The following is a 12892-nucleotide window of genomic DNA, read 5'->3' on the forward strand; positions in this document are numbered from 1 at the left end:
TTCTATCCAGCATTTATCTTCCTTATCTTGGCTTTGGAGCTGGCCACGGAGCCTGCATTTTGGAGCACAAAAGATTGAATGAGGATAGTGAAAATTAGCTGTAAGATTCTGAGTTCTGAGGGGATCTCACAAACATTGGGATACCACAGATTCTTTCTTTATTCTTTTGATATAAAATGTGACAAACAAAAAAACAATGAGGTGAATGTGAAGGAGGAACTAGGGGTGGGATTCTCCGACCCCCCCCCCCCCCCCCGGCCGGGTTGGAGAATTGGCCGGGGGGGGGGGGGGGGGGGGGGGTGAACCCCGCCCCGCAGCTCCGACGCCAGTTTTTGGGCGGGGGCGGGGATCACGCGCGCCGGTCGGGGGCCGTTGGCAGCGCCAACCCCCCGACAATTCTCCGGGCCCTGATGGGCCGAGCAGCTGCCCGTTTTCGGCCAGTCTCATCGGCATGAAATTGCCAAGGTCCTTCACGGCGGGACCTGGCTTGTAGGCTGGCTAGGTGAGTCCTCGGGGGGGGCGGGGGGGATCCGGCCCCGGGGGTCCCCCACGGTGGCCTGGCCCGCGATCGGGGCCCAATCGGGGCCCACCGATCTGCGGGCGGACCTGTGCCATTGGAGCACTCCTTCCTTCCGCGCCGGTCTCTGTAGGGCTCCGCCACGGCCGGCGGAGAGAACCCCCCCCCTGCACATGCACAGGAAACACGCCGGCCGGTCTGCGCATGCGCGGAACCATGCCGGCGGTTCTGCGCATGCAGCAACTCGCGCCGGCCCTTTGGCACCGGTTGGCGCAGCGACAACCCCTCCGGTGCTGGCCTAGCCCCCGGACGTGAGGAGGATTCCGCAACTTCTGGTTGGCTCGACGCCAGAGTGGTTCATGCCGTTCTTGGAGCTGGAGCCGGCCCATCCCGCTGGTTGCGGTAGAATCCCTACCGAGATGTCTGCTGCCAGTCCAGTTTCTTGCCTTTTCTCAATAAACTCAGGAGACACTGGGTTGTCCCTAGTGTCATCAAATGGGAAATCTAACAAGAGTGCCCTTTATTGAGGGGCTCAAGTAATAAAGGACTGAACTGTAAAATGAAGGAATGGCCCATCCAGCCCCTTGAACCTGTTCTGTCATTCAATTAAATGATGGCTGATCTGTATTTTCACTCCTTCTACCCACCTTGTTTCTTACATTACAACAGTGATTATACTTCACATAGTACTTAATTGGTTATAAAGTGCTTTGGGGTGTCATCAAAGGCACTACAGAAATGCAAGCCTTTCTTCCTGTAATAGAACCATAGAATTTACAGTGCAAAAGGAGGCCATTCGGCCCATCAAGTCTGCACCAGCCCCTTGGAAAGTCATAGGTGTTTACAGCATGAAAACTGGCCCTTCAGCCCAAGTCCATGACGCCTAGTTTTTTAACCACTAAGCTAATCCCAATTGCCCGCATTTGGCCCATATCCCTCTATACCCAGCTTTCCCATATAACTGTCTAAATGTTTTTAAAAGGCAAAATTGTACCCGCTTCTGTGACTGCTTCTGGCAGCTCATTCCAGACACTCACCACTACTCTGTGAAAAAATTGCCCCTCTGGATCCTTTTGTATCTCTCCCCTCTCAAGAGCACCCTACTTCAGCCCACACCTCCACCCGATCCCCGTAACCCAATAACCCCACCTTTTGGACACTGCGGGGCAATTTGGCATGGCAAATCCACCTAATCTGCACGTCTTTGGACTGTGGGAGGAAACCGGAGCACCCGGAGGAAACCCACGCTGACACAGGGGGGAAGTGGAAACTCCACACAGGCAGTCACCCGAGGGTAGAGTTGAACTTAGGTTCCTGGAGCTGTGAGGCAGCAGTGCTAACCACTGTGCCACCGTGCCGCCCTAATAGAAATTTACAGTCTCAGTCTTTACCTTTTTAATTCACGAGTGGGTTTCAAACCAAAATAAGATAAATCTAACAAAAGTGCTCCCTTTTGAAGAGAGCTAATAAACATCAAAATCAGAAAGAAAAAGGAAACTTGACAAACTTAATCAAAGCATTACATCTAGTACCTATTGGAGTACATAGCTGTGGTCTTATGTTAGCGGTGTATCTTGTGGTTCAGAAAGTAGCACTCTTGTCTTTGCATTCGAAGGTTATGCGTTCAAGTTCCACTCCAGAGACTTGAGCACAAAAATGAAAACCCGATTCTCCAATGTGGTGAGGCAGTGCCACACTGTCAGAGGGGCCGCTTTTCAGATGCTATGTTAAAACCAAGTCTGCCCTCTCCGATGCTGATGCTACTATTCTGAGAAAGAGCAGGGGAGCTATCCCTGGTGTCCGTCAACCAACATACCAAAAAGAAGTTAGCTGGACATTTCTGAATGTGGGAACTTGCCATGCCAAAGTTTGCTGCTGTGTTTCCTGCCTTACAACAGGGAATGGGATACAGAAATACTTCGAAAGAAGAAGAATTGTATTCTGATGTAAACTGCAAACATCGACACCAAGAAAACCTCCATCTGAACTGCGTACGTTTCCCTCTGTCACAGCTGTTTCCAACCTCTACTCTCACCTTGTACCTCAACTTCTGGCATTTCACTTGTCAAGTCAGGTCACCAGTCTCCCACATCCACCCTGGCCCCAGTGTCCTCTGGAGGGTGTAGACTGCTCCCCTCACAGTTTACTGCTTTCCTCCATGCTAGGGATAGAGATGCTCATTCTCCCAGCCAACGCTTTTCCTGATTTGGGGATATGGGGGAGGAGTTCTGAGGCGGCGAGGTGGTGGCGGGAGGGGCGGATGGGGAGGGGGGGGGGGGTGGTGGGTGCGGTGGATGTGGTAGATGGGGCATTGATACCTGGGGCCCATTCCACTCATTGTCCTCAAAGTTAAATATTGTTGGACAATCTCCAAGAAGTCTTTCTTTAGTTACCGCGAGATTGATGTGAATTCCAATCGAATCCCGCCCATTCTGTGAAGGTCAGCTGCGAGACCTGCTGAGTTTTTCCAGCATCTGCGGTGTTTCGTGTCACAATATACGCACAGGAGGAGCAGCATGGTGGCACAGTGGTTGGCGTTGCTGCCTATGGCGCTGAGGACCTGGGTTCGAATCCCGGCCCTGGGTCCCTGTCCGTGTGGAGTTTGCACATTCTCCCCGTGTCTGCGTGGGTTTCCCCCCACACCCCAAAGATGTGCAGGGTAGGAGGATTGGCCACGCTAAATTGCCCCTTAATTGGAAAAAATAATCGGGTACTCTAAATTTAAAAAAATAATAATAATATACACACTGGTATATGATGGAGTGCAGACAGGCAGTGATTGACACAGGATGACCAGTGAACACACAGAACACAGGATTTCAACCTGGCGCTGTTAGCCTACAGGGCGACTCCTTTGTCCGCTGGCCTGTCCCCAGCACAGCTGCTAATGAACTGCACACTACGGACGACGGTGCCGGCTATCCACATCCCGGACCTTGACAATTTTCCGGTCCTGCAGAGGATGCAACAGTCTCGGGCCCAATGCAAGTCGGCGTACGACATCCACGCCACAGATCTCCTTGCTCTTGTCCCTGCTGACCGAGCTCGTGTTCAGTTACCCGACAGTGGCTGGTCTGCCACGGCTGTGGTGGTTAAGCAAGTGGCCCCGAGATCGTTCCTCGTTCGCATGCATGATGGCTCCTTTCTTCGGCGTAATAGGCGGGCACTGTGGCTACTTCCACACCCGCCACCTGAATGTGATGTCCCGCCTCGCATGCTGGTTCCTCAGGACGTGCCCTTCCACGAGGCCACTGATCTGACCGTTCTTTTACCGACCTCTGCATTGGAGGCAGTTCCACCCGCTCAAGTGCAGGCATTGGGGGTCAACCAGAATTCAACCACCATAGAGACTGAATTTATAGACTGAATTTATGGACTGAATGTTGCATTACCTTGTGATCCATTTACACATCTGTACATATTATTTCTTCCTAATTTGTTATCTGCCTTCTATCTGCACTAGACACCTTGCCATGTAAATACATTAACATACTTTGTATATAGTCGGGCTCCTGTACACATACACTCACTATTTATTGAACTACACACATTATTTTAAAAAGTCAAAAAAAGGGGAAGATGTCATAATATGCACACAGGTATATGATGTTGCACAGACAGGCAGTGATTGACACACAGGATCGCCAGTGAACACACAGAACACAGCAGCCAATCACCAGACAGGACACGACCACTATAAAGCCAGAGGGCACGAGTTTTCCCGCTCTCTTGGGATCCAGCCTCTGAGACAGTCAGAGCCCGTGAGCAGCAACTAGAACATACACCATATGATCGTAAGATAGTCTGGTCAGGTTAGCCTCAGGTCTCCAGTCAACTCAGCATAGTGTCAACCCACAATTAAAGTATGTATGATAGTTAAGAGTTCAATAAAATCGAGTTGCATTTCTTCAAGCGTTGGAAGCCTGTCTCTCTCACTGCTGCAGTAAACACAGTCCTCGCAGACCCAGCTTACTGTGATGAACGGTATTAATAACTGCTGTAAACGGTACCTGACCTTTAATACCTTGCCCCTTTAAGATGCTTGGAACCCTGGGGGACTCCGCCTCTGGCTACGCCCCCAGGAAACGGTAAATAGGATAAGGCTCCATGTGGTGAGCACACTTCTATCGGATGCTGTTCAGTTCTCTGTAGATTAAAGCCTTTCGATTACCGACCTCGCTCTCGAGTCGTAATTGAGGGCGCCTCACTTACCCAACACATCATTTCGCTTTTCCAGAACTCATTGCCGCAGAAGGCCGTGGAGGCCAAATCACCGAGTGTCTTTAAGACAGAGATCTTGATTAATGAGACAGGTTCTTGATTAATAAGAGGATCAGGGAGAATGGGGAGAAGGCAGGAGAATGGGGATGAGAAACATATCAGCCATGACTGAATGGCGGAGCAGACTCGATGGGCCGAATGGCCCAATTCTGCTCCTGTGTCTTATGGCCTTATGGTCTTAAGTACTCCATTGGGTACATGAAGTGCTTTGGGACACCCTGAGGTTGTGCAAGTGCTATCATATTCATATGCATGTCTTTTAAATATTACGTATATAAATTATATATATTTATTGCACCACATTTAATGTATACAAATATGTGCATAGATACATTTCTATATTATGCACAGGTCCTGGCACTGGGCTGCCTCCATTGAGCTTGGTGGCTGGGCCCGTTGCTAGCGGCGGCCGTTGCCAAGGAGAAGAACAATCGCCAAGCGACAACCAAACTCACTGGCCCCCGGAGGGGGGGCGGGAGCGGAGGCGACGGACGGGCTCGCCGGCCAATCGGACCGCGGCGGTCGATCCACCGCAGCCAATGGGAGGCGACATCCGCCAGCAGGTTGGGTTGAGAGGGCGGAGCGGCTGAGCAAGCGAAGCAGCGACTCGACCTCGACAGTGAGTGGAGTGTGCGGTGCGGCGGCCAGGGAATGAATGGACGGGGCACGGTGAGGGTTGCGCCTTCACCCGACAAATTCAGTGGCTTTCGGCGCCCTTTGTTGTCAACTGACTGAGTGCGAAAAGCCGGTTTGTTGCTGCTTTTGCTGCTGGTGAAAGATAGGCCGCGCCTAGCAGCAGGGGGAGAGCAACAGCCCAGCTCCTTATCCCTTGCTGTTTATTTATTTATATATTTATTAACGCCTGTGGGCAGCTAGCTGTCGGCACTCAATCCTGCACCAGTTTTGCATTGTGCACTTGAATGCAATCTATGTGTCTCAGAAACACCATTCACAGGCATTTTTAAAATTGCCTACTGAAAGCTGGGGAAGGACAAAGTCTCTTCTGCCACTCACAGGTACCCAACCGTTAGACTCCACTTGATTTTTTTTTCTCCCCTGCATGGAATGTAAAAAGGATGATGACACATTGGCAGAAATAGTTGCTGGGGGATTGGGTCATTCCGGCTGAGCCAATCTGCCACTCTGCTTGCTGAAGGTGTGAGGTGGGTGAGACTGCCTGCAGACTATGTCATTGTCGAGGTGCTGAAAGAAGAACGTGCACCAGAAAAGTGACATTTGTTCCCTCGTCACAGGATATTTATTTGGATTTGATGGTAATATATCCCTATTAGTCTATGTAGAATAGTACAGCGCAAGCATTGGGCCCCTTGAATTTGTGCCTGTGCTTTCAAATTTGGGTTGTCACACTCTGGCTCTTTCCCCTAGTCATGTGGTGCACACCAAATCCTAACCGTTGGTTGTGACAAAACGTTTTTCTCATGTCATATCTGGTTCTTTTGCCAATCACCTTTAAATCAATAGTGTCTGGTTATTGATCCTGCTTCAACCCTTGGATACCGGTTCTTTTTATTTACTCTATTTAAACACTTCGTTATTTTAAACTGACCAAATCTCTTTTTAGCGCTCTCTTCTCGAAAGCAAAAACGTCTCAACATTCTATCCATGTAACTTCATCCTTGGAACAATTTTAGTCCGTCTCTTCTGTCTTCTCCAAATCCTTTCTAATTGTGGAGCCCAGAATTGGACACAATACTCTAGTTGGGACTCAACTAATGTTTCATATAGGTTTAGCCTTTCCTATTGTGCCTCAAGGGCAGCACGGTAGCACTTGGATAGCACTGTGGCTTCACAGCGCCAGGGTCCCAGGTTCGATTTCCCCGCTGGGTCACTGTCTGTGCGGAGGTTGCATGTTCTCTCTGGGTGCTCCGGTTTCCTCCCACAGTCCAAAGACATGCAGGTTAGGTGGATTGGCCATGCTAAATTGCCCTTAGTGACCAAAAAGGTTAAGAGGGGATATTGGGTTACGGGGATAGGGTGGAAATGAGGGCTTAAGTGGGTTGGTGCAGACTCGATGGGTTGAATGGCCTCCTCCTCCACTGTATGTCCTATGTTCAATTTCTAAAGCCCATGATATAATGTGCATTTTTAACTGCTTTGACAAAGAGTCATCCAGACTCGAAACATTAGCTCCCTTCTTGCTCCACAGATGCTGTCTGACGTGCTGCGATTGTCCAGTATATCTGTTGTTGTTTCAAATTCCAGCGTCTGCAGTAATTTGTTTTATTTACTGTTTCGTTAAATTGAAAATGCTCTCACACGAACTTTGTTCATTGTATTAAATAAGTTCTTAAAGTTGTATTTTGTTTTTGTTAGCTGGTGTAATGCTTTTGAAGTTGGGAACTGAAAAATTTATAAGGTGATGAGTACAGTGTGTCCGTTCTATGTATTATGAAAATGAAATGAAAATCGCTTATTGTCACAAGTAGGCTTCAAATGAAGTTACTGTGAAATGTCCCTAGTTGCCATATTCCGGCGCCATGCTGCTGGCCTGCCTCGGTCTGCTTTAAAAGCTAGCTATTTAGCCCTGTGCTAAACCAGCCCCTGAAAATGTTTGAGAATAATGATGAGCATTCAGTCCACAAGGTCATCTGATTTCTGTCTGGCTGCAGCTGCATGTTTTGAGAATTCTATTCTGTAATTTCCTACATTATGCAACATTGAAATGAACTGCTAACAGTTTCTGCACAGAGTATTGTATTCCTAGGGTTTTGGCTAAGGGTGGTAGTATGACCGGTACAGACTTGGAGGGCTGAAAGGGTCTTCCTGTGCTGTATTGGTCTTTGAATTGATGATGATATGGTGTCACTATTTACGGAGGAATGTCTTGGTTTTAACCAGGGGTACGGGTCCCCACCCTTCCTGCAGAAATGTGTGACTTGCTTTAATGTATACCAAAACTAGGTATTTAATGAACTCTGATTACAAAACTTGTTTTATGGTCACATTAGACTGTGTAGCTGGCAAAAATATAGGAAAAGTGGCTTGCCTCTGTACTGCTGTGGATTGCTTTTCAAATATGCATGATCTTCTGACATGTAGTTAGCCTGCTTTCAGACTGCTTCATTCATTTGTCATGTTCATTCTGAGGGTCAATCTTCACTCTGGAGACTTGGCCAAATTCCAGTTGGACCACCTAATTTCTGAATGAGACCTGATATAAGTGCTTCTTCTCTCTTGGAGTCCTCGGTTTGATAGATTGGAGACATGGCTGTAGGTAGCAGAGGGTCTCGCCTTTCATTTGGTCACAAGTTACTTATATTTTCTTTCAGCTTGCTCCTCCATCTTGGAAATCACAGAGGATGCCTTTTCCCATCTGCCTGTTCTCTGAGCTGGAAGCTTTACACAAGTGGAAGTATTAGATTAAATGGAGTAAATGTAGACGTAAATCAAGTGGAAGAATTAGATTAAGTGGAGTGCATGTAGACGTAAATCAATTAAGATATGGACAGATGTTTTAAAGGTTGAGTTCTGCATTGTTGGTAGTGAGGTGCATTTTCTGCCACAGGAGAGGTTCCCCGGAGCCGTGATACGTATTCCACCCCTTCCCGTTTAAGCCTGAAGACACGATTTTATTGTGCATCAGGAGAAGGGCGTAGATCAATTTCCAACTCTTCTATACGTTTAATTCATGAAACAGTGTTTTTTGTTCGGAGTGAATTATCAGGTTTGGGAATGATTTGCTGAAGAGTGTTTTGTTCACGCAGCGTGAGCATGAGGATATTTTGCATCAAGCACTATGGATAAATACATTAAGGTGAACAAAATCGGGGAAGGATCATTTGGAAAAGCTATTCTCGTGAACTCAAAAGAAGATGGCAGACAATATGTTATCAAAGAAATCAATATCTCCAGGGTGAGTAAATCTTTTTGTGGACTCTCTCAGATTTAACCTGAAGAAAGACGTGCCAGGATAATATTTCTTCAAAGACCTTTCCTCCTTCTTTATTCTCAGATGTCCAATAAGGAGAGGGAAGAGTCAAGGAGAGAGGTTGCTGTTTTGGCAAATATGAAACATCCAAACATTGTACAGTACAAGGAATCATTTGAAGGTGAGAATAAGCTTGAGCATATCCAATTATGTGGGTGAGAGTGTGTTTGTATTTTAGGCCCATATTTCTGTACTGTAACTTCAGGTATTAGGAACTGTGAACTTCAACTTGAGTTGTTGACAGCATGAGGGGTACTTCCCTGTGAGAGAGGCTCTTGCTGTAACCTGGAGCACTTGGTGCTGATGTTTATTGCTCAAAATAGGACACTGTGTTCTATTTCTTGCTGCTAAAATGTCTCAACCAGAATACGGTTTATGCTTTATTGTCGACCAGATAGCTGCCTGGGCTGACCTGATAGCATAAATTCTGCCACGGCAGCTGGAAAATTTCAATTTCATTTAGTTATAGACAACCTGGAGTAAAAACCTAGTATTAATAACGTTGACCATCAAAATATTGAATTATTGATTTAAAAACTCCACTGGATTGGAAACGCTGTCAACTATGATGAGGATAGTCTTGAACTTCAAAGGACATAAACATGTTGGTGGACTGGGCAGAGAAGTGGCAAATTAAGTTCAATGCAGAGAAATATGAGGTGATTGACCTTGGCAGGAAGAATATGGTCAGACAACAAAAGAAAGAGAGAAACTCTAAAGGAGGTGCAGGAACTGAGCGACATCGGGGTATATGTGCATAAGTCATTGAAAATGGCAGGGTGCATTGAGAGAGCAGTTAATAAAGGATATAATACCTTAGGATTTGTTAATAGGGCCAGTGTGTACAAGAGTAAGGAAGTCATGTTGAACTTGTACAAGACACTTGTTAGGCCTCAACTGGAGTACGGAGTTCCATTTTGGATGCCATACTTGAGGAAGGATGTGCAGGCATTAGAGAGAGTACAGAGGAGATCTACAATAATGATTCCAGGGATAAAGAACTGTAGCTATAAGGATAGATTGGAGCAGTTGGGACTGTTTTCCTTGAAGAAAAAGACGACTGAGAGGAGGCTTGATCGATGTACTCAAGATCCTGAGGTATAAGGACAGGATAAATAGTGAGAAACTTTCCCACTTGAGAGTATCAAAAACTATGGGCGGCACGGGAGCATAGTAGTTAGTACTGTTGCTTCACAGCTCCAGGGTCCCAGGTTCGATTCCCGGCTTGGGTCACTGTCTGCAGGTTCTCCCCGTGTCTGCGTGGGTTTCCTCCGGGGGCTCCGGTTTCCTCCCACAAGCCCCGAAAGACGTGCTGTTGGGTCATTTGGACATTCTGAATTCTCCCTCTGTGTACCCGAACAGGCGCCGGAAGTGTGGTGACTAGGGGCTCTTCACAGTAACTTCATTGCAGTGTTAACGTAAGCCTACTTGTGACAGTAAAGTTTATTATTATTACTTTTATTATGCATAGATTCAAAATAATTGGCAGGAGGAGTAAAAATGATGTGAGGCCTTTTTTTCACACAGGGTGGTTGGGAATCTGTAACAAACGTCCTGAGAGGGTGGTGGAGGCAGGTCCAATTGAGGTATTTAAAAGGGAATTGGATTGCTATCTGAAAAGAGAGAATATGCAAAGGTCGGGTGATAAGGGAGGGAGTGGGAGTAAGTAGAATGTCTATCAGCGAGCAAGTAGTAGACTTGATGGGCCGAATGGCCTGCACTGTAAAGATTCTGTGATTCCAGTGGTTCGCAGGCATTCTTTAGGGGAGGCTATCTGCTATCCTCACCTGCTTTGTACGTGATGATGGACTCACAGCAATGTGGTTGATTCTTAACTGCTCTCTGAAATGGTCCAGCAAGCCACTCGGTTGTCGTTGCCACTTTCCTGGGGGCCAGTTATTGGGGGGGGGGGAAGGAATCCTGCGAATGACTCAATAAAAGAGAGCACCATATGAAGCAGCAGTCTATAGTTAACATAAAATGATGACGTGACTTAGTAAATAAATGACTACCGTATTTTATGCTGCCCTCTCTTTGTGGAGCAAAATTCTTTGACAGCCTGTATAAAATCGGATGCAAATACCTGTGTGCAAGTTTGTTTCTTTTTACACCAGGTTTTGCATAGAGCTTCAGCTTCTGGAGTATTTTTTAAAAACCTGGTGACTTCCGTGCAGAATAAAACGAAAAGGACATTAGACGCAATACTTACAAATTGAATTTGTGGCGAAAGTTGAATTTTGCTCTGTTTACGAGGCCCATGATGTGTGAGAGAGAGCAGTATCTCTTTTGACTGGGAAAGCAGCTATATTAAGATGTTGAATTCATCCAATGACTTCAGCTGGTGCAGTTTGATTGGCTATGATGCCTAACTTTTAAAGCATCTGTTTTTAGATTTGGATAGCTTTGCTTCATAATATGGTTATGTATCTTTGTCACAAGGACTGCTGCAGTTCAAGCAGAAAAAGCCCACCACCGCAATTGCAGAGCAACTAGGTGCGGACTTTAATGTGGCCTTGCTGGCATTGCCCTCATCCTGAGAACAAATGCTGAAAACAAACAAGAACTTGGTATCTGGTTCTCAGGTGATGTCTACATAATAACTGTTCTCGTTGAAAGGAGAACGGAGTGCATTGAGCATCGTCATGACATAACGCTATACTCATGCAGATTAAAATGAGGAATTAAGAGTATCTTCATTAAATAAGGTATATCAGTTATTTTGCCATTACTCATGAAATAAGTCAAAAGCAAATAGTGTAACTGGAAGTTTTAAGTATTGGCCACTTTAATATTTACTTAATATTTAAGTCTCGAAGTTTCAAATGTATTTCTTTGACAGAAAATGGCTGCCTTTACATAGTCATGGATTACTGCGAAGGTGGTGATCTTTTCAAACGGATTAATGCACAGAAAGGAGTTTTATTCACCGAGCACCAGGTAAAGGTTTTGTTTTTCATATAATATTTAGCTGTGTTTATGTTGCAATTGGGAAATGTTTTTTAATCCAGCTGCACTGTTGGAGAATCTGTCCTGATCCTGTCTTTCCATCTGTTTACCTCTCCTCTCTCGAGATATATTTAGCCCATTGCTACCAATGCATCATACGAAGTCTACACTTAAGATGATTGGATTAAAGGTTTTGCTAAATTTTTAGTCGTCATCTAAAATTACACCACTGCCACCGCTTCTGGTGACTGAGACGGATCGCATTCTCATATTTTGTACTCAAAATGTCATCTCCAGATTTGCCCCACATTTGGAAGGACAAAAGACATTTAATTGTAATATTGGTGATTCTCGCAGTTAATGAAAGTTCCATGTTTTACTTTGCTGAAATTCTAGTGACTATACGCTGTGTGAATTAGGCAGCACTTTACTAACCCATGACCGCTTGACGGACAAGAGCAGCAGGTGCCTGGGAACGCCACCACCTGGAAGTTCCACTTCAAGCCATTCACCATCTTGATTTGAAATATATCGCCGTTCCTTCACTGTCACTGGATCAAAATCCTGGAACTCCCTCCCTAACAGCACTGTGGGTGTACCTACCCCTCGGGGACTACAGCAGTTCAAGAAGGCAGATCACCGCCACCTTCTCGAGAGCCACTAAGGATGGGCAACAAATGCTGGCCTAACCAGTTATGCCTACATCCCGTACATGAATAAATAATTTTTAAAACTCTGATAGCCGCAGTAATTTATTACATGACATCCAGATGATAAAGCTGCAAAAGGGCCTTCTCATTAGATTAGTTTAGTTTCGCTCCTGTTTCTGTATTATCATTGTACTCAGCTGACTTGTCCTTGAAAGTTATTATTATTCATTGCTTTACCTTCAAATGTGAACAAAACCGATCTGGATTTGTAACTTCTTTTGACACTTCTTATGAGTCTTCTCAGTTGAAAGAAGATGGAATATATAGCAGTAAGGGTGAAAACGTACAGAAACCAGGAAAAGATAAATAGCTCATGGACTGAGTTACATGGGAGAACAAATTAAGAAGAAATATTGCTTACACAGTATTGTAAGCCATGCACCACCCTGACTTGGAAATATATCACCGTTCCTTCATTGTCACTGGTTCTAAATCCTGGGACTCCCTCCCCAGCAACACTGTGGGTGTACCTACAATGCATGCACTGCA

The 12892-nt window shown here is 45.9% G+C and overlaps 1 protein-coding gene across 9 annotated transcripts in view; it reads left to right on the forward strand.

Annotated features, from left to right (window-relative positions):
- Positions 1-5305: 5305 nt before the first annotated feature.
- nek1 (NIMA-related kinase 1) overlaps positions 5306-12892 on the forward strand; it is a 211131-nt gene continuing 203544 nt past the window's right edge. For 2 of the 9 annotated variants that reach the window (XM_038805815.1, XM_038805821.1), the window contains exons 1-4: positions 5309-6072; positions 8524-8672; positions 8772-8868; positions 11587-11684. In XM_038805815.1, coding sequence (XP_038661743.1) covers positions 8556-8672; positions 8772-8868; positions 11587-11684 — 312 coding nt within the window. In that variant the 5' untranslated portion in view covers positions 5309-6072; positions 8524-8555. Of the gene's footprint in view, positions 6073-8523; positions 8673-8771; positions 8869-11586; positions 11685-12892 lie in introns of all 9 variants that reach the window. The other 7 variants (XM_038805824.1, XM_038805823.1, XM_038805820.1 and 4 more) reach the window with 6 other exon arrangements.

This window comes from Scyliorhinus canicula, chromosome 8 (assembly GCF_902713615.1).
Source record: "Scyliorhinus canicula chromosome 8, sScyCan1.1, whole genome shotgun sequence".
Classification (NCBI taxonomy): Eukaryota; Metazoa; Chordata; class Chondrichthyes; order Carcharhiniformes; family Scyliorhinidae; genus Scyliorhinus; species Scyliorhinus canicula.